The 20,847-nt window shown below is 39.6% G+C and overlaps 2 protein-coding genes and 1 pseudogene across 11 annotated transcripts in view; 1 reads left to right on the forward strand and 2 right to left on the reverse strand.

The window, feature by feature from the left end:
• Positions 1–679: 679 nt before the first annotated feature.
• DIMT1 (DIM1 rRNA methyltransferase and ribosome maturation factor) lies at positions 680–18,820 on the forward strand. Of its 3 annotated transcripts, none has more exons than XM_035291527.3 (12): positions 680–1,014; positions 1,232–1,305; positions 2,772–2,858; positions 6,473–6,534; positions 6,615–6,708; positions 6,794–6,843; positions 10,835–10,958; positions 11,457–11,549; positions 12,509–12,573; positions 13,237–13,300; positions 14,460–14,566; positions 16,811–18,820. In XM_035291527.3, the coding sequence occupies exons 1-12, from the start codon at positions 810–812 to the stop codon at positions 16,851–16,853; spliced, it is 1,068 nt and encodes a 355-aa protein (XP_035147418.1). In that variant the 5' UTR covers positions 680–809; the 3' UTR covers positions 16,854–18,820. The 3 variants fall into 3 exon arrangements, with proteins under 3 accessions (XP_035147418.1, XP_035147419.1, XP_002806669.1); XM_035291528.3 differs by having other exon boundaries at positions 680–980; XM_002806623.7 differs by having other exon boundaries at positions 680–888.
• On the reverse strand, positions 4,583–5,023 carry LOC100403270 (ATP synthase, H+ transporting, mitochondrial Fo complex, subunit G pseudogene; annotated as a pseudogene).
• The window catches only part of KIF2A (kinesin family member 2A), an 84,823-nt gene continuing 78,392 nt past the window's right edge, over positions 14,417–20,847 (reverse strand). For all 8 annotated transcript variants that reach the window (XM_003732336.6, XM_008992010.5, XM_002744922.6 and 5 more), the window contains one exon: positions 14,417–20,379. In XM_003732336.6, the coding sequence (XP_003732384.1) occupies positions 20,294–20,379 (86 nt within the window). In that variant the 3' untranslated portion in view covers positions 14,417–20,293. The remainder of the gene's footprint in view (positions 20,380–20,847) is intronic.

Below are 20,847 nucleotides of genomic sequence, written 5' to 3' on the forward strand. Positions count from 1 at the left end.
TGTATGTATGTGGAGTGAGTGAATGACGAGGCACAAAAGGAATTTATTGAATTATTGGTTGAATGAATCAAATAAGTGTCTAGGATTCACGGGCTGTCTTCTGCACGATAAGCTTCATTCTGTGCGTCTGTTTCTCCTGGTTCCCAATTATGTGTCTTTTTGTGGATTATCTACTCTGTAGCTAGACTTTTGCATTTGTTCAAAATATTCTTCTATTCCTAATAGAAGCAACCCTAGCGAAACCAGACGTCAATTCTTTTCTCAGTTCTTTTCCCCAGGGCAAGTAGAGAAAAATGCATTCCCACAAAAGAGCGAGCAAATCCAAATCCCACCCCTACAAGCTGCGGTGGGAAAAAGGAGCGAGGCACGTGAATACTTCTTTGGACCTCGGCGATCCCAGAACCTGGCCTTGTAAAGCATCCATAGTCTTAACCTCATTATATAACTTAAACCGCCTTCGCAACACCGAGAGCACCACATCAAAACTTCATCTAGCTCTGGTTGGGACAATGACTTCAGATCCAGACTGAGGTGCTCCGTAGGGCAGTGTCTTCCGGAATCTGTAGGCTCCCGCCGTTCGCCTTTCCTCGCTCGGTGACTCCAATTCCCGGCAGCCACTGGGGTCCAAGGTCCGCCCTCTTTCTGGGGGAGGAACCCGTACGAGAGGGGGCGGACCCTTGCTTTTCCGTCGCGTCGGCTCGAATGTTGCTGGCGGTGTTGTACTGCGGTTCCCACGTGGTGGCTTTCTCACGCTAGCCCACTTTGGTCCTTCTTGACGTCCTGGGCCTGTGGGCTCGCTTCCTGTCGAGATGCCGAAGGTCAAGTCAGGGGCTGTCGTCCGCCGCCGCGGGCGGCAGGAGCAGCACCGGGAGGTCAAGAGTGCTGGAGGTGCGGATCCCCTCGAGGAAGCTGGGGTCGGATCAGGTCTTCCGGCAGGACCGAGCCTGGGGTGCGGACCGAGACCTGATCCGCGGAGGCCGGTCAGTACCCGCTCCCGTGAGCGTGGAAGACCGGGTGGGTCACTGAGCCGGCCGCAGGCCCTGCACCTCGCCGCTGGCCTCCTTTCCAGCTGGAGGATGAACTTTATAAACAGTTTGTCAGTCCTGGCGTGACGTTTCATGGCCCTGGTTGGCCCAGAAATCTTCCCCCTTCCCATCCAGCTTTCTTCTCTGCGACAGTCTAATATCTCATCTCAGTAGGAAAATTAAGGCTGTTTCGTGTTTTCTTACAGGACTCATGTTCAACACGGGAATTGGGCAACACATTTTGAAAAATCCTCTCATTATTAACAGCATTATCGATAAGGTGGGTGTGGAAGAGGAAAGGGAGAGAGTTGTTGGTTTATTAATTTCATTCCTATGAATACATAAGCGCAGAAAGTCTGCCTGCCATAAAATAGATACTCTGTAAATATTTGTTGAATGAATCAAATAATTGTGTAGAATTCACCGGCTGTCTTCTATATGTTAAGCTTCGTTCTGTGGGTTTCAGTTTCTCCTGGTTCCCAATTCTGTGTCTTTTTATGGATTATTACTTTATAGCTGGATCTTTGTATTTGTTCAAGATAATTCTTTCTTCCTTTTTTTTTGACTCAGTTTTGCTCTTGTTACCCAGGCTGGAGTGCAATGGTGCAATCTCAGCTCACTGCAACCTCCGCCTCTGGGTTCAAGCAATTCTCCTGCCTCAGCCTCCCGAATAGGGGGGATTACAGCCATGTGCCACCATGCCCGGCTAATGTTTTGTATTTTTAGCAGAGACGGGGTTTCTCCATGTTGGTCAGGCTGGTCTCAAACTCTGGACCTCAGGTGATCTGCCCACCTCGGCCTCCCACAATGCTGGGATTACAGGCGTGAGCTACCACACCTGGCCTATTTTTCTATTTCTAATCCCCTTTTTGATCACTTTTAGTTTTTATGTACTTCATCTATTTATGTCTAAGCCACACATTAGAAAGTTTGTTTCCCAGAAAAACATGTAGTATCCTGTATAAATTGTTTGGTGTATTCGAGTGCCACATATGAATTACTCGAAGTATTACTCCTGTCTGGGTTATTGATGTTGTCTTATGGTTATGGATGATTGGGTGCTAGGAAATGAAATATACATGGTGCAGAGTACACTTGTGGTTACAAGCAAAGAGAGCAGCCTGGAGCTTTACACAGAAAGAGCATTACATAGTTAAAGATCTTGTCAGGCTTCATATCATTTGAAAAATGAGAGAAAAAAATGAAGGTTGGTGTACCATTTTAATTTTTTTAGTTCATAGTTTCCTTTGAGCATCTAATGAAAGCTGTGGCCCTAGAATATTATAGCTGTGTGCAAACATTCAGTTTTGTGTACAGTTTCTGCTCTTCTGTGTCCTTGAAAACACACATGGGTTGAGAACTGAAAAATCCCCATCCAACATGTACAGTCCTTTCCTGTTTGAAGTTGTTAATGTGAACAGAGAAGGTAACAAGAGGCTATTGGAATATTTCTAGATAGAAAGCAGAATGCCAATCCCAGAAATGCTGTTCCTGCTTTTCTGACTTCTAAAGTTGAGCAGTATTCCTCCAAGTTAGAGGTCTTAGATTTTCATTTACACCAACTGTTATTGAAGTAATTTTGTTAACCACATAGATCATAAAGAAATCTAAAAATGGAGTCAGAGTAAACGCTCTTAACAGAGCACATATAAGTAAAGAGCACATATAAGTAAAGATGCTCAGGTGTAAATTAACTTCTGTGTTCTGATGTGCCAGAATAGCTAAAATGGCTGTGCTTGCTTTTAGGCTGCCTTAAGACCAACTGATGTGGTGCTAGAAGTTGGACCTGGAACTGGCAACATGACTGTAAAGTTATTAGAAAAGGCAAAAAAGGTAAAAAGGGGATTTAATGTTTGGTATCACAAATGACTACATTAGCAAGCCCAGCTGGTTTACAATCTGAATGTTTTAACTAATTGCAGTTATTTTAGTAGTAACTCCTGATCCCTCGTTAGAAATTTTGTCTTAGAAAACATGAGATATTTCCGTCAGGAAAACAGTAACCAGGTTAGGTATTTCAACAGGGAATTTTTTTTTTTTTTTTTTGAGAGGGAGTTTCATTCTGCCCAGGCTGAAGTGCAGTGATGCGATTCCAGCTCACAGCAACCTTTGCCTCCTGGGTTCAAGAGATTCTCCTGTCTCAGCCTCCTGAGTAGCTGAGATTACAGGCACCTGCCACCACACCTGGCTAATTTTTATATTTTTAGTAGAGATGGAGTTTCCCCATATTGGCCAGAGTGGTCTCAAACTTCTGGCCTCAAGTGATCCACCCATCTCAGTATCCCAAAGTTCTGGAATTGGGGCTGAGTGCAGTGGCTCATGCCTGTAATCCCAGCACTTTGGGAGGCTAAGGAGGGCGGATCACAAGGTCAGGAATTCAGGACCAGCCTGACCAAAATGGTAAAATGCCAACTCTACTAAAAATACAAAAAAAATTAGCTGGATATGGTAGCATGAGTCTGTAATCCCAGCTACTAGGGAGGCTGAGGCAGGAGAATCACTTGAACCCAGGAGGCAGAGATTGCAGTGAGCTGAGATAGAGCCATTGCACTCTAGCCTGGGCAACAGAGCAAGACTCTGACTCAAAAAACAACAACAACAAATTGCTGGGATTATAGGCATGAACCACCATGCCCAGCCTCCACGGGGAATTTAGGAAGGAAATACCCAAGCCCTCTCCCTTGTACCCTGGTGCCTTTCACTAGCCATTTCCAACCAGACGTTGAAAGGTAAGGCAGAGAAAAGTTGATAATAGACCTGGGAGGGCCTTTCTCAGTGGCTCACACCTGTAATCCAAGCATTTTGGGAGGCTGAGGCAGGTGGATGGCTTGAGCCCAGGAGTTCGAGACCAGCCTGGGCAACATGGTGAAACCCCATCTCTACAAAAAATTGTCCTGATATGGTGGTGCATGACTGTAGCCTCAGCTACCAGGGAGGCTGAGGTGGGAGGATTACCTGAGCCTGGGAGGTTGAGGCTCCAGTGAGCCATGATCCCACCACTTGACTGTAGCCTGGGTAACAGAGTAAGACCCTGTCTCAAAAAATAATAAATAAAAATAAAAATAAAGATATATCTGGGAGCCAAACAGAATAAGCAGCACATTGTACCCTGTAAACACAGTCTGCATAGAAGTAGAGCCAGGCACTGTGGCTCACATCTGTAATCCCAGAAGTTTGGGAAGCTGGGGCAGGAGGATTGCTTGAAACCATGAGTTTGAGACCAGCCTGGTCAACAAAGTGAGACCCCATTTCTACAAAAATTAAAAAAGAGGCTGGGCATGATGGCTCATGCCTGTAATCCCAGCACTTTGGGAGGCTGAGGTGGGAGGATTGTTTGAGTCCAGTTTTGAGACCAGCCTGGGCAACATAGTGAGACCTGTCACTATAAAAAATAAAGAAAGAAAATTAATTTGGTGTGGTGGTACACACCTGTGGTCCCTGTTGCTCAGGAAGGTGAGGTGGAAGGATTGCTTGAGCCCAAGACTTCTAGGTAGCAGTGACCTATGATAGTGCTGCTGCACTCCAGCCTGGGTAACAGTGAGACCCCATCTCTTTTTTTTTTTTTTTTTTAACACATCTTATTTTATTCAGATAGCAGTCTGATCACACATGGTCCAACAACACTCAAATAATAAATCAAATATAACCAGATGTTAAAGATTGGTCTTCAAACATCATAGCCAATGATGCCACGCTTGCCTATGATCTCTCCAACATAAAACCACATCAACACCTCAGTGGCCACCAAACCATTCAGCACAGCTTCCTTAACTGTGAGTTGCTTGAAGCTACCAGTCTGAGCACTATTGACTATTTCTTTCAGGCTCTGAATAGCTCTAGGGATCTCAGCAGGGGTGGGAGGAATCAGCTCAACCTTGGCATAGTACCAAAATGTGGCCAACTGAGGCTTCAAATAAGTCACAGAAGTGTTCACCAGCGCTGGAGTCTTCTCCACAAGGTTACGGATAAATTGGGCCATGGTTCTGGGATGGTAAGTCTGTCGCCCCAAACGGCCGGCTGAATGTGACCCCATCTCTTAAAAAAATTTTTTTTAAAATAAAAAAAGTCAGTGAAACCTCAGCCAAAATTGCAATAAAATTTCAATTTCAGCCTTATTTGACATCCACTTTCATTTACTTGAAAAGTTATCTATATCATATCTTCTGTATCTCAGTAGATGTAACATACTAATAGCAAGAGCGATTGCACTGTACATTCCTCTCTAACAACACTGATTGCACGGCCCTATGGCTTATTTTTACCATCATCTGTTCAATTACAAAGCATAGAGACAGATGAAACATGATTCTATTGATTATATGGGTAGAACTCTCACATAATCTGGTTGTCTACTTTTCTGGGTGGTGGTTTTTGTTTGGTTTTTTGAGATGGGGTGTCATTGTTGCCCGTGCTGGAGTGCAGTGATGCAATCTCGGCTCACTGCACCCTCCACCTCCCAGTTTCGAGTGATTCTCCTGCCTCAGCCTCCCAAGTAGCTGGGATTACAGGCACCCACCACTATGCCCAGCTAATTTTTTGTATTTTTGCAATTTCGGCTGAGGTTTCACTGACTTCTTTTTTTATTTTATCATGTTGGCCAAGCTGGTCTCAAACTCCTGACCTGATGATTTGCCTGCCTTGGCCTCCCAAAGCGCTGGCATTATAGGTGTGAGCCACTGCACCAGGCCAGTATTTGTTATTTGAAGTAGAAGAGTACAATTGAAGGAATTTTTTTTTTTTTTTTTTTTTTTTTGAGACGGAGTTTCGCTGTTTTACCCAGACTGGAGTGCAATGGCATGATCTCGGCTCACTGCAACCTCCGCCTCCTGGGTTCAAGTGATTCTCCTGCCTCAGCCTCCTGAGTAGATGGGATTACAGGCACACACCACCATGCCCAGCTAATTTTTGTATTTTTAGTAGAGACGGGGTTTCACCTTGTTGACCAGGATGGTCCCGATCTCTTGACCTCGTAATCCACTTGCCTCGGCCTCTTAAAGTACTGGGATTATAGGCATGAGCCACCGCTCCTTGCCTCCAATTGAAGGAATATTGATGGTTGAAATGCGAAAAGCAGATGGGCCTGTTGGCGCGTGCATCCCAAGGCGGGTGCATCACTTGATGTCAAGAGTTCGAGACCAGCCTGACCAACATAGAGAAACCCCGTCTCTACTAAAAAGACAAAACTAGCTGGGCGTGGTGGTATATGCCTTGTAATCCTAGCCACTCAGGAGGCTGAGGCATGAGAATCACTTGAACCTGGGAGGCAGAGTTTACAGTGAGCTGAGATCCCACCATAGCACTCCAGCCTGGGCAACAAGAGCAATACTCCGTCTCAAAAAAAAAAAAAGGAAAATAAGTTTGTCGCATAAATCATGTAAGAGTTCCTATTGGGATAACAATAAGAGATTTATATTCCAATTAACCTAAATAATTTTTTTTTCAATTAGGTTGTTGCTTGTGAACTTGACCCAAGGCTAGTAGCTGAACTTCACAAAAGAGTTCAGGGCACGTGAGTATACCTTATAGAATTAAAGTGCATTTCGATCTTATGAAACAATATTCTTTTTACATCTCTTCTTTTTTCGTTAGGCCTGTGGCCAGCAAACTTCAAGTACTGGTGGGTGATGTGTTGAAAACAGATTTGCCATTCTTTGATGCTTGTGTGGCAAATTTGCCTTATCAGGTATGTCCACACATTTTCAGGAACATCATACTAAGTGTTTCTCTGATGTGTCTTTCCCAGAAATAATTAGTTAATTCTCTTACAGATCTCTTCGCCTTTTGTCTTCAAGCTGTTACTACATCGACCTTTTTTCAGGTTTGTGACAAAAGACTAGAGTTACTGCCAACTTTTAGAAAGACTTACAATTCAGATGGTGAACATAGCCAAAAATGAAACAGTTGAAAAACTACTGAAGAAGTTTTGTAGAAAATGTTGATTTATATGGAGGTCTTTCTCTCTTTTTAATTGAGAGGTTATTTGGGGCAGTGTGCTGGAAGTCCTGCTTCTGATACCAGATAGCCTTTCCCTATTTTTGAATCTTCCTGCCATTAAGCCTAGGTTAGAATTGTTATTACCTTATGTCTAGACAATTGCAGTGGTTTCCTAACGGGTGTCTAGTGTGAGAGGTCTTCAAAAAGTTCATGGAAAATGTGTATTATGAAAAAACTATGCATGGATTTCCATTTTTTTTTTTTTTACACCAAAATAAACTCTACTAACTGAACAGGATCTAGTTAGTATAAGGCACTGAGAAGGATAAAACATCAGTTTGAAAAGAGCCCCTATCAGAGCAACATGAATTCTGCTAAAAGTGAAGAACAAACATTCAATTTATGGTGAAGCTTGGTTGGAAGAATGGTGAGATCACTGATGCTCTACAAAAAGTTGATGGGGACATTGTCCCAAAGAAATCAGCAGTTTACAAATGGATAACTCATTTTAAGAAGGGATGAGACAGTGTTGAAGACAAAGCCTACAGTGGCAGACCATCCACATCAATTTGTGGAAAACATTCATCTCTTTTGTTCCCTAAGTGATGAAGAACATTTAACAGCACAAACAATAGCCAACACTATAGACATCTCAGTTGGTTCAGCTTACACAATTCTGACTGCAAAATTAAAGTTAAACAAACTTTCTACTTGATGGATGCCAAAACCATCATGCCCTCTCTTCTGAAAGGTTTTACAGGGGAAAAAAACACAAAAAACCATACTCAAATCATCTGCAGATAAAAAGAGCTTCTAGTGAAAATTTTATATAACTGGGATCAAAATTCTGAAACATGGTCGGGTGCAATGACTCACGCCTCTAATAGTAGCACTTTGGGAAGCCAAAGCAGGCACATCACTTGAGGTCAGGAGACCAGTCTGTCTAGCATGGTGAAACCTTGTCTCTACTAAAAATATAGAAATTAGCTGGGCATTGTGGTAGGCACCTGTAATCCCAGCTACTCGGGAGGCTGAGGCAGGGGAATCACTCAAACCCAGGAGGTAGAGGTTGCAGTGGACTGAGATTGCGCCACTGCACTCCACACTCCAGCCTGGGCAACAGAGTGAGACTGTCAAAATAAAAACAAAAGCAAAAAAAACAAGATCCTGAAACATTATTCAAAGAAATAAGTCTTTACCAGCATGATCCTAAAGACAAAGCACAAAGTAATGCTTACCCAGAGGCAGAAGGGGTCCAGTCAAAGCAAACGTAGACCAGTCAAGAGCGAAGGTCACGGCAAATTTTTTTTGGAATGCTCCAGGCGTTTTGCTTGCTGACTTTCTTTAGGACCATAGAATGATAACATCTGCTTATTATAAGAGTGATTTGAGAAAGTTAGCGAAAGATGTAGCAGAATAACTCCCTGGAAAGCTTCCCCAGAGATTCCCCCACCATAATACTTCCACTCCTTGCTCTCATCAAATGAAGGCAGTTTTTTGAATTTCAATGGGAGATGGTCAGCTGTCCACCTTACAGCCCTGATTAGGCTTCTTCTGGCTTATTTTCTTTTTCTTTTTTGAGACAGTCTTGCTCTGGCGCCCAGGCTGGAGAGCGGTGGTGTGATCTGCACTGACTACAGCCGCTACTTCCTGGGCTCAAGCATTCCTCCTACCTCAGCCTCCCAAGTAGCTGAGATTACAGGCATGTGCCACCACACCCAGCTAATTTTTGTATTTTTTTAGAGACGGGTCTTGCCACATTGCCCAGGCTGGTCTCGCACTCCTGAGCTCAGCTATCTGTCTGCCTCAGCCTCCTCAAATGCTGGAATTATTATAGGCATGAACCACCATGCCTGGCCCTACTGATTTATTTTCATTTCCTAATCTTAAAAAATCTTGAAAGGGCACCCTTTTTTCTTCAGTTAATAATGTAAAATAAAGACTGCATTGACTTGGCTAAATTCCCCAGAGCCTCGTTTTGTTGATATAGACTAAAAGGCTGGAATCATCACTTACAAAAGTGTCTTGAACTTGATGGAGCTTATGTTGAATAATAAAGTTTATGTTTTGTTTTTTTTTTTTGAGACAGGCTGGAGTGCAGTGGTGAGATCTCAGCTGACTGCAGTCTCAGCCTCCCTGGGCTGGGCTCATGTGATTCTCCTAACTCAGCCTTCTGAGTAGCTGGGATTACAGGGGTGTACCAGCATGCCTTGCTAATTTTTGTATATTTTTTAGAGACAGGATCTCACCATGTTGCCCCGGCTAGTCTTGAACTCCTGAGCTCAAGTGATCTGCCAGCCTTGGTCTCCTAAAGTGCTGTGATTATACGTATGTGCTACCATGCCTCGGCTTATTTTTATTTTTTAACTCAATATTTCCATGAACTTTGAAGTCACTTTCTACATTGTATACTAGTGTCTTTCAAACTGCAAGTCAAAAACTGTTTAGTGGTTATAAAATTAATGAGTCATGAGCATCCTCTTTTTTTTTTACTAAAAATATTTTTTTAAAATAAAGACGGGGTTTCGCCATGTTGGTCAGGCTGGTCTTGAACTCCCAACCTCAGGTGATCTGCCCGCCTTGGCCTCCAAAGTGCTTGAATTACAAGCATGAGCCACCATGCCTAACCTTTTTTTTTTCTTTTATTAAATAACATGGAATAGAATATATCAGAGGGTAGGGCCAGGCGCCGTGGCTCACGGCTGTAATTCCAGCACTTTGGGAGGCTGAGGTGGGTAGATCACCTGAGGTCAGGATTTCGAGAACAGCCTGGCCAGCATGGCAAAACCCTGTCTCTACTAAAAATACAAAAATTAGCCGGGCATGGTGGCACATACCTGTAATCCCAGCCGCTAGTGGGACTGAGGCAGGAGGATCGCTTGAACTGGGAGGCAGAGGTTGCAGTGAGCCGAGATCTTGCCACTGCACTTCAGCCTAGACAACAGAGCGAGACTCTGTCTCAAAATAAATACACACACACACACACACACACACACACACGCACGCATTTGTGGCTTGGATTACAGTGCCAAATGTATTTTTTAGTATGACTCATTGTCAAAAGTTTGAATGTCAAGTACAGCTTTGAAGATGTTCTTCTGTTCGTTAACCCTTTCAAAGTCTCCCCATTGCCTGCTGATTAAAAAAGTCTACATCTTTTGGCTAGGTGTGATAGCTCATGCCTGTAATCCCAGCACTTTGGGAGGCTGAGGTGGACAGATCACTTGAGGTGAGGAGTTTGAGACCAGCCTGGCTAACGTGGTAAAACCCCGTCTCTACTAAAAATACAAAAAATTAGCCAGGCATGGTGGCACCCGCCTGTAATCCCAGCTACTCGGGAGGCTGAGGCATGAGAATCGCTTGAACCTAGGAGGCACAGGTAGCAGTGACCGAGATCACGCCATTACACTCCAGCCTGGGCCACAAGACCGAAACTCCGTCTCAAAAAAAAAAAAGTCTACATCTACATCTTTTAACCTGGCAAATCAAGGAGACATTGAACATCACAATCTGCCTCTTCAGCGTTACCTCTTCCTTAAAGGTGTTTGCTACCTGATGTATTTCTACTGAAACAATTTTGTTTCACTTTTTGTTTTCATAGAAGAGGTGATAGACTAGTGCTGGTTTGAAATACCTTCTTATTTAATGAGGGCTTACATTTGCAAGCTATCTTGGGGTGAGGAGTACAGCCAGTATAAAAACAAAGCCTACGGTCTCATTCTGTGGCAATAAAACAAAGGCTGAAAGTGTTCTCCTAACCGTATAATCAGCTGCCAGTGCTTTGCTATTTTTCTACCAAGAAAATTCATTGCAGTGAAAATTCGTTTATAGTTGACAATGACCATTTTCTTTATTCTTTTTTGCTTTCTTTTCAGATGTGCTATACTTATGTTTCAAAGAGAATTTGCCCTCAGACTGGTTGCAAAACCTGGAGATAAGTTATACTGCAGACTCTCAATTAATACACAGCTGTTGGCTCGTGTGGACCATCTAATGAAAGTAAGTGAATTTTGTTTCTTTCCCTTTTTTTCTGAGACACAGTCTTGCTTTGTCACCTAGGCTGCGTGTAGTGGCTTACTGCACTCTCTGCCTCCCAGACTCAAGCAGTCCTCTCACCTCAGTTCCTGAGTAGCTGGGACTAGAGGTGTGCATCACCACGCCCGGCTAATTTTTGTTTTTTTATTCACCTGGGTGCAGGTGGGGTAAGGGTGAAAAGGGCATTAGCCCAGTTTTTGGTATTTTTTAATAGATATAGGGTTTCACTATGTTGTCCAGGTTGGTCTTGAACTCCTGGGCTCAATGATCCATCTGCCTTGGCCTCCCCAAATGCTGGGATTAGAGGTGTGAGCTACAGCACCTGGCCAGTGATTATTATTGAAATAATCTAGCTTAACTCATCCTTGAGCATCTAGTTGTGCCTGCTGTGAGGATAGCATCTTTGGTTACTCAATAAAAGTTGCCTTTGAGAGTACTACTGAAATACGTTTTTATTAACAGGTTGGAAAGAATAACTTCAGACCACCGCCCAAGGTGGAATCCAGTGTTGTAAGGATAGAACCTAAGAATCCACCACCACCCATCAATTTTCAGGTGAGGTTAAAATACTAGCTCATTCACTAAAGGAAAAAAAAGAAGTCCAGGCTGGAAGATGTGTGTCTATAGCAGCAGAAAAATATTAAGTCAACCTAAATATCCAAACATAGGGAAATGTTAATTAGCACACATCCTGTGCTGAAGGAGATGGAATAATTTGATACAAAGTAGTTATGAAGTGAGACCCAGTCTCAAGAAAAAGAATTGACTAAAACTTAGAAAACAAGGTAAAATAAAAATGGTTGTTTTAAAGTAATATTATGGGTAACATGTTTTAATCATAATCGTTTCTGAGATTTAAAAACAAGAAAGACCACTTCATGTAAAACCTTACTAGTCATATTAAAGAAAAACATGATTGTGTGTGTGGTCATTTGGTGGTAAATGGAGTGGTTCATCAGTAACTCCTTCAAGGAGGTTTAGGTGTGTTACACAAGCCTTATCTGAAGTCATGTCTGTTTTGAATCTTATTTTTGAAAATGATTCTTAGATTTAAATAAATAGAGCCATGTTCTTTGTTCAGATGTGGGACAATTTTGTTTTTCTCCTGCCTTCTTTTTTTAAGATGGGGTTTCACTACGTTGCCTAGGTTGAACTTGAACTTTTGGTCTCCATTGATCCTCCCACCTCAGCCTCCTGAGTAGCTGGTACTAAAGGCATGCATTACTGTGCCTGGCTTTATTTTTTCAATTAAAAATAAATATTGTCATGCTTTGACACTTGTCAAAAACAATTCTGAGGAAAAGACATATTCAGTTAAATGCACCAAACTGCAAAAATCAAGTGTATGTCTTACTTTTACATGTGTGTGCCAGCCAGATGAAGATACAGAACATTTTGTTCACTTTAGAAAGTTCTCTTCAATTTTATATATTAAAAGAAAAAATAATACCTAGCAGGCATAGACAAGAACAAGAAGTTTGTAATTTGAAGAAAATATCTATCTTCTATTTCAGGAATGGGATGGGCTAGTAAGGATAACCTTTGTTAGGAAAAACAAGACACTCTCTGCTGCATTTAAGTAAGTATTTCACTAATTTCTAATGTATAAAGGACCAGTGCTCCAGATACTGTGCTAGAATTTGGTCCAAGTGTAAAGATTATGGGTCTGAGACAAACTTTACCTTTTTAACTGTCTTTGGACCTTGGGAGGCAGGAGAACTTAATGAAGTTTGCTGGAGTTTATAGTCAGATAAGGTTTTCTGGTAAAACAGGAAAATACTCCCAAACTCTGACCATACATCAGCTCTAGCTTTTTGTTGGAAAAATGAGGTGATGATGGACCCCTTCCACACTTAATGAAGGATATGTGTCATCTTATTAACCTGGGAAAATGCAACACATCAATTTGGGGTTCAAGGGTAAAAGAGAGGTGAGAGACAGTTTTAAGAGGGCTTGGAGTTTTTTTTTTTTTTTTTTTAGGGAGTGTTTTGTGGAGGGTCTAGAACTTCTCTAAGAATTTTGCACCTTAAGTATAATTAGTGTTTGCTTCATAAGTTTAAATATTCAACAACTTTAAAAATTCCTTAATTTCATCACATGGAACATAGATTTAATGTAATCTAAACTGAAATATTAAACTAGTTCATATATTAGTAAAAAAAGGTTTAAAAAGTATGAAATTATGTATAATAGCTCTCTGACTTTGAAATAGTAACAGTGGCATCACTTTTTTATGCTATAGATCAAGTGCCGTGCAACAACTCTTGGAAAAAAACTATAGAATTCACTGTTCAGTCCATAATATTGTAAGTAGAAAATGTTCCTGCAGTTTCACTGATTTGTTTTTGAATGTCCATTTTTATTCTTGTTGATCTAGCATGAGATTATTTTGTACATTCCATAGGATCCTTAAAAGAGATATGATGCATAACTAGCACAATTTTGACTTGAACTCTGACAGGTCAGTGCTGCTGTGTATCCTGTGGAACAGATAAAGCAGCTTTGGTTACTCTATCCTGTCCTCTAACTACTCACAGTTGCTTTTAGCCATAACAGGATGCAGCAGTTATAGTGTCCTCAAAGCTGTAGATATGTGTAGCTTGAAAAACTTAAGATAACTGTATACGATTTACTGTCCTCGGAATTGTGACCATCTCGTTTTTTGCTCACATAGCAGTTACAAATATAAAGTTATTATTTTCTTTGTAGTTTTTTAAATACCCAGAAATTGAAATAATTAGAATAAAGTTCACACACTCAATACAGATTTCTGATTGTGAACCTCATGATTATCATTTGTGTAACAATGTCTGTAATGTGATGTTTGCTAGCTTTTTAGCTTCCAGTTTAAACAGAAAAGACAGATAAAGGCCAATTTTCTTTGTATTTTTAATGACTAAGAACCTATGGTTTAATGTATCACAATACTAGCTCCATTTTTTCTTTTATTGGCAAAAGGTCATTAGATAATCTGCCTAAGTGTAATAGAAAAACAGTAAGCTGGATTAAGAAAAATCTTTGAATAAAATATGTGAATTAAGGGTAAAATCCTTAAAACTCCCAAGGCTTGGAGAGGTCACCTCTTTGAGAAAAACGAGGTGGTAAGGTGAAATCTGTAGCAAGAAAATGCATTATTTTGAACGGAGTAACAGTTGCTTTAAAATTTAGTTTACAGTTTTAATTATTTGTGAAGTCTGAAACTAATAACTATTTCAGAATCTTAAAGAAGACAAAGGCTAATATATACATGATTACTAATTCAAGGTATTCCAAGTTTTTGTAAATAAAGATCGGCCACTTAACTAATTTGAGATCCAAGTCTTATGTAAACAATCAGGCTTTGCAAACTTTCATTAACAAATACATTAAAGGTGACTATTTTATGACTTACTGAACTAAAAAAAAGAGTCAAAGTGACCTCATTAAAGATATGTTGTTCATTTATTCTGAATCTTATATTGATAGATAATACCAGAAGATTTCAGCATAGCAGATAAAATACAGCAAATCCTAACCAGCACAGGCTTTAGTGACAAACGGGCCCGTTCCATGGACATAGATGACTTCATCAGGTAATTACATTTTTGTTTTCCTAAGTGTTTACATTTCTTTACTGTGACACCTTCAGATTAGAGATTTTAAAGGCTTTTAAGCGGTATAAGGTGCTACCGGGGAGAGTTATTGCATAGCACTTCCATGGCATGGAATAGTATTTGGTGTAAAAGATGGAGGCTAGTTAGCTGCAGCAGAATGAACATTTCTTTAAGAACAGTAGTAAAGAACAGTCAGAGCCAGAAGATTGCCTTTGTGTTAATATGGTGTGCATGTTCCTCCCTTCCCATTCCCTCCTCAACTCTCATTCATAGTCTTAGTCTTAACAACTTATCCCTCCAAAATAGTCCAAAGGTAGAAAAATCATAATACATGTAACTGGATCTGATTTTATAAATTTCCTTACTGGGAATAGCTGTTGTTAAATCAGTGTTAAGCATACAATAATGTCAGTCACAATCCTACTTGGTTATCTGTTTAGTAATAATACATAGTTACTTTGGTAGCCTGAGGCAAGTTCTACACTTCTAAGATAAAAAGATATCATAATTCCATTATTGAAACCCATTTTAGGAATGAAGTAATATTCCTTTTTCCCTCTTTTTCTTTTTTTCCCCTTCTTTTTCTTTTTCCCTCAAAAAAAAAAAAAAAAGAAAAAGAAAAAAAAAAAGGTGTCATAATTATCTAGGTAATTTAGACAAAAATTTGTTTTGCTTGAATTAAGCAAGTAAGTCTTACAAAAATAAAGGCTTCAATTAATTACTCAGGTAATTACTAACCTCTACTTAACTGTTTTTAGTCATTAAAACGTTAACTTTCAGAAGTTCTTGCCTATTTAGCCAATTCACTTTTAAAGCTTCCATGTTCTAGAGGCTGAATAAACAATGAGGGTAGATAGTTATAAATGTCATTAGTTTGACTTTTTCTAAGCTGGAAGCACAGTTCTATATAACCAATACAAATGGAGTTTATATTTTATTGGGTGGCTAGCAGTACTACTGAGTCTTTTTGATGTTAATTCTAGGCATTGAATACTATTCTTAAGTACCTACTTTGCTTTTTTAGACAATTTATCTGGACCTGTTTCTATGGGCCTGCCTAAAAATAACCTCAGGTCTAAAGTGAAATGTTTTATTTTTTCCTTCATTTTCACTAAATTTCCTCAGTTACTGAGCATGTACAGTTTACTAACTAGAATCTAATAAGTACATAGGTATCTACAGAGAGAAACAATGTGTATTTAATTTGAATATAAATAACAGCTCAAGAGAGGAAGAATGGGCATGTAAGATTGGTCATTCATCTGACTTCTGCCAATTCCCAACAGCTTCTTGTTCAGTTACCATGTTGAAATGAAACAAGTGCCAATGAGTTCTTAGCCTGGGATAACAAAAGTCCAAGACAATTTTTTTTTTTTTTGAGACAGAGTTTCGCTGTTGTTACCCAGACTGGAGTGCAATGGCACGATCTTGGCTCACCGCAACCTCCGCCTCCTGGGTTCAAGCAATTCTCCTGCCTCAGCCTCCTGAATAGCTGGGACTACAGGCACGTGCCACCATGCCCAGCTAATTTTTGTATTTTCAGTAGAGACAGGGTTTCACCTTGTTGACCAGGATGGTCTCGATCTCTTGACCTTGTGATCCACCCGCCTCGGCCTCCCAAAGTGCTGGGATTATAGGCGTGAGCCACTGCGCCCGGCCAGTCAGTCCAAGACAATTTTAGTCAAATTCATTATAACATATAGGCTATAATGAAAGAAGCACCAGCATGGCATTATTTTAACCAATATATATCTATCTTATAAATTTAGTCAGACAGTAATATTTCTTTTTTTGAGACAGTCTTGCTCTGTTGCCTACGCTGGAGTGCAATGGCACAATCTCAGCTCACTGCAACCTCTGCCTCCCAGGTTCAAGCGATTCTCATGCTTCAGCCTCCCGAGTAGCTGTAAATTACAGGCATGTGCCACCACACCTAGCTAACTTTTATATTTTTAGTAGAGATGGGGTTTCACCATGTTGGCCAAGCTGGTCTCAAATTCCTGACTTCAGGTGATCCACCCATCTCAGCCTCCCAGAGTGCTGGGATTACAGGTGTGAGCCATTGCACCCAGCCAGTAACATTTTTTTAGTAACTAGCATTAGGAGTGGGTGGGCTCTGTAAGCATGCTGTGTTCATGTTTTTCAGAATTGTATAAAACTATATACCATTAGGTGCTACAAATTAGGTTTTCAGTACCGTTCCATTTTGATTTCTTTTTTCAGATTGCTACATGGATTCAACGCAGAAGGTATTCATTTTTCCTAGGCATTTGGAAAACAGAATTTTTCAAGGTCAAGAAATCTACATTTTTTTATATTTGAGAAGATAATGCTTTTGCTTTACTGAGACATTCCTTACTTGACTATTTTTGGTTTAATACTACTACTGCTGTCACCATTTATTATTCTGAATTTTTTAGTTGGAAAGTTCTAAGTATGCAAGTTCTTTTTTGTTTTGGTTTGTTTTTAATATATAACATAGAGCAGGTCCAATCTATTAATAATAATCTTCATGTTCAGGAGCCGCAGATACGCACAACTTTATACTTAAACTTATCATTTCTAACAGTTTATTGTATAAAGATGTTACTCTTCTATTTACTGTGTAATATACTGTGAGGCCTTTTTTAGGTCTGTTCCTCCAGTAGTAAAAAAGTTAAAATATGCTTCACTAGTCACACATTCCCCATACCATTTCATGTTATTCACATTCCCCATACCATTTCTTGTTATTCACATGTACAGTAAAACAACTGTTTCTCATTTTTATTTTGCTTCTCTCATTCTCTTCCCTATTTATCCTATACAATGTCTGTTATGATTGCCTACCTCTTTCGCTATCCTGCAGCATAACAGACTTAGGGTTCTGGGTAAGCCTGAGCCTGCTACTGCCACCAGGCAGTACCAGGCATATTGAGAAGCTAAAGTGGAATGAAATTAACATAAAATTACCTTTATCTTTTTAGTTCTTAGGGAGATAACTTAGCAAAATCTCAAAGGGTTTTGTAAATTGAAACTGGTTTTATGTTTGCTTTCAACTTCAGAAAAACAGCCATTTCCCATAACTACAGGTTCCCAGTATTCCTATGATTTCTGGATAACTAAAATTTCCAGTACCTTTTTCATATACCTGGTGCTTAGTTTTAAACTATTTTAAAACTGTCAGATTGAGAATTTCAATAGATGTCATAAACAAGTTTTATTAGCTACTTATGTTTAAATCAATATAATACTAACTGCTGTTAATATACTATAATAAAGAATTATAGTAGCTATTTTATTTCTATAAAAAACTAATAAAAATATCTTTATTTGGCTTTTTTTTTTTAAAATAACTAACTTAATATTAATAGAAGGAGTGTTTCCAATTAATTTAACAAAGCCAGATTTTGAAATCTGGCTTCAGAGTCATATAGTAAATGTTACTATATAATTAAAACAATGCTTGTTCTTAACGTTCAATCCAGAACAAAAGCATCAAGCTGCTTTTTTTAAACAAGTATGAAATATACATAAGGGCAAATTTTTTGTTTAATCTCACAAAACTATTTTGCAAAGTTTACTTGTATCATCTCTATCCTTATAGAAAACAATTTAACATTTAACTCGGCTTTCTTAGGTTAGTTCCCTCTACCCCTATAAACTGCTGAGTCTTAGTTCCTTTTCTGGCCTTCAGTTTTAACTATCTGTGTAAAGCTGAAGGACTGTATTATACTACCTTCAAGATCTTTTCTGGTACTAATTTTTTAAATACCGGATCAGAATGAAGCCATCATAGAGTAAGGCAGCATATTTGTCTATAAGGAGACTTTCCAAACATAGTACCCATCCAATGCAAATAATAAATTTGAAGCTAATCTGTTGTGCTTTCAAATGAGCAAATTCACACATCTTTATTGCCCTTTGAAGTTTGGTTAATCTCAAAAACTACTTTTTAAACAGCCTCTGCAAGGTCAATTGTAACAGTTCTCCATTCTTCCTCTTCCCTTTGAAATAAACACAAATAGAATATATCTTACAGCTGCTAGAAAACCTGAGTCCCTTCCAAAACAAAGGTGATTGTATTGAAGTAAATTATCTCTAAAACTCATTCCATAGACTTCATTTATTAATAAGCATATTGTGAAAATCTACATTTGGTTTAGATTTCATGTTTACAGAGCTTTTCACAATTGTATTAGGATCTTTCACAACTACTCTCTGGGTTTTATGAACAATAAAGAATCTGGCTCATATGACTCTCTATTCATAGCTTCCCTTTGGCTCCTATGAATGAGCTGGTAGTTCCCTAGAGTAAATAAATCAAAACAAGATATCCTTGGGAGATTTTTAGTTGTTAATCTACTCCCAGACCCTATCCTGGGAACTGAGGAAAAACTCCTAGAGAGATATACAAAATCTTTTAACAAAATATTTACATGAAAAGTGGCCAGTTTTCTTTCTTAGAGTAGCAATCTGTAAAAATAAGTGCTGCCCTTATTAAAAAGTAGCATGCCCTACACCAATGTACTGTGAGAATTTGGTGATTCTCACCAAATAATGATGAAGCTTCACATTTGGTACTGGATGGAGCTTGGGTTAGATCTGCCTTTTAAGGCAAAGTCAACTCTTTTGCAGCTTAATTCTTTTTCAAGGGTGTAATGTACTGTCTACACTTGGCTTAAACTAACTTCTATTATGGACTACTTTCAATGTACATGTAAATGTTCATGCATCAGAAGCCAATTTCCTTTAACAGTACATAGAAAAGGTATGTTTTAGGGTGCTAATGAACACTTCAAATTAAGTAATCATATTGATAAGGATCAAATTGCACTATTAGTCTTGTTAATACCACACTGGCACACACACTGCATATATATGTATTTTCCTAAGATAAAACTCTTCTCAGAATTTCATTACTTTTTATTATACACCAACTAGTTTATATTTTAGTTCTTTACAAAGAAAATGCTAAGAAAAATTATAATCACATGTTATATGGTTTTAAATCATAATTCCAGATTTCTTTACATATAAGATGGAATGGTCCAGCAGCTATATCCACTGTCACAGACTTTAGTTCCGTTCAATGATATGGCACATCCTGCAAAATTAACTAGTCACACACAAATAATGTCTCAAATACAGTAAAAATGTACACACAAAGGTAATTTACAATGACAAATAAGGAATGTAATTTTTCTTGGCTGTGCTTCAGAAATTTAGGGTCAGTAGCCTTAGTCAAGGCACAAAGCAGGAAAAGGTGGGCACAGCTGTCTCTAGGAGTCGGCAAGGTATGTACAGTCACTGATGAGGTATGCATGCACGCAAAGGATTAAAAACTGCTCAGTCTCACTACAAAAACTGAACTGAGTTAAAAGGAAATGCTGTGGCTTCCCCCTACTATCTGGCTCTGGATTGAGTCCACAGTCTTACTTCATCATATAGAAAATAAAATTGACAAGGATCTCCAAAAGTAAATCACTATTTGCATAAATGAAACAAAATGCTTCATTAATCCCAATTCTTGGTTGTGCCTCCTGGACTAGAAGCATTTTGTAGACAAAAGAGTGTTTCACAAAATTGAAATGTAATTTCAGGTGAAGGACAAAACATTTTCCACAGACACTTTAAAATTTCAAACTTTCAAATGGCCCTTACAGCTGAACCGTTTTATGTTACAGTAGTGAGGGTTCTGGGGATCCTTTAGCAGCAAATGCTGGTTTAAAGGGCACGGGGTCTCTTCGGGTTGATTTGCTTGCTGGCTTGTTCCTCTTCTTGTAGAGCTGCACGGAAAGATTTCACTTTATCTTGGAAAAATGAAAGAAAGAGGGAATAAGTATTGTGTTACATGCAGTAAGAGTTTACAACAGTAACTCAGTATTTTTCCTTTTGTTCTCTGTTGTCTAGAAACTCAGAACTAAATACAATGCTCAACTATTGCAAAAGTTTTGTTACAGATTTCCAGAAATACCTATTTTTTTTTTTTTTTTTGAGACAGAGTCTCTCTCTGTTGCCTAGGCTGGAGTGCAGCAATCTCAGCTCACGGCAACCTTTGCCTTCCAGGTTCAAGTGATACTCCTGCCTCAGCCTCCCGAGTAGCTTGGGTTACAGACAGCATGACACCACACTCAACTAAGTTTTATATTTTTAGTAGAGACAGAGTTTCATGTTGGCCAGGCTGGTCTCGAACTCTGACCTAGTGATCCACTTGTCTTAGCCTCCCAAAGCGCTGGGATTATAGGCGTCAGCCACCACACCCAGCCTCCCGAAACTTA

The sequence above is a fragment of the Callithrix jacchus genome, chromosome 2, assembly GCF_049354715.1.
Source record: "Callithrix jacchus isolate 240 chromosome 2, calJac240_pri, whole genome shotgun sequence".
NCBI classification, from domain to species: domain Eukaryota; kingdom Metazoa; phylum Chordata; class Mammalia; order Primates; family Cebidae; genus Callithrix; species Callithrix jacchus.

Excerpts from the sequence above, each read along its gene's own strand:
- DIMT1 (XM_035291527.3), top strand. The coding sequence starts at position 810 with ATGCCGAAGGTCAAGTCAGGGGCTGTCGTCCGCCGCCGCGGGCGGCAG. Across the intron at positions 1,015-1,231 it reads CCGTGAGCGTGGAAGACCGG|GACTCATGTTCAACACGGGA; the intron begins GTGGGTCACTGA and ends GTTTTCTTACAG. Across the intron at positions 6,709-6,793 it reads TGGCAAATTTGCCTTATCAG|ATCTCTTCGCCTTTTGTCTT; the intron begins GTATGTCCACAC and ends ATTCTCTTACAG.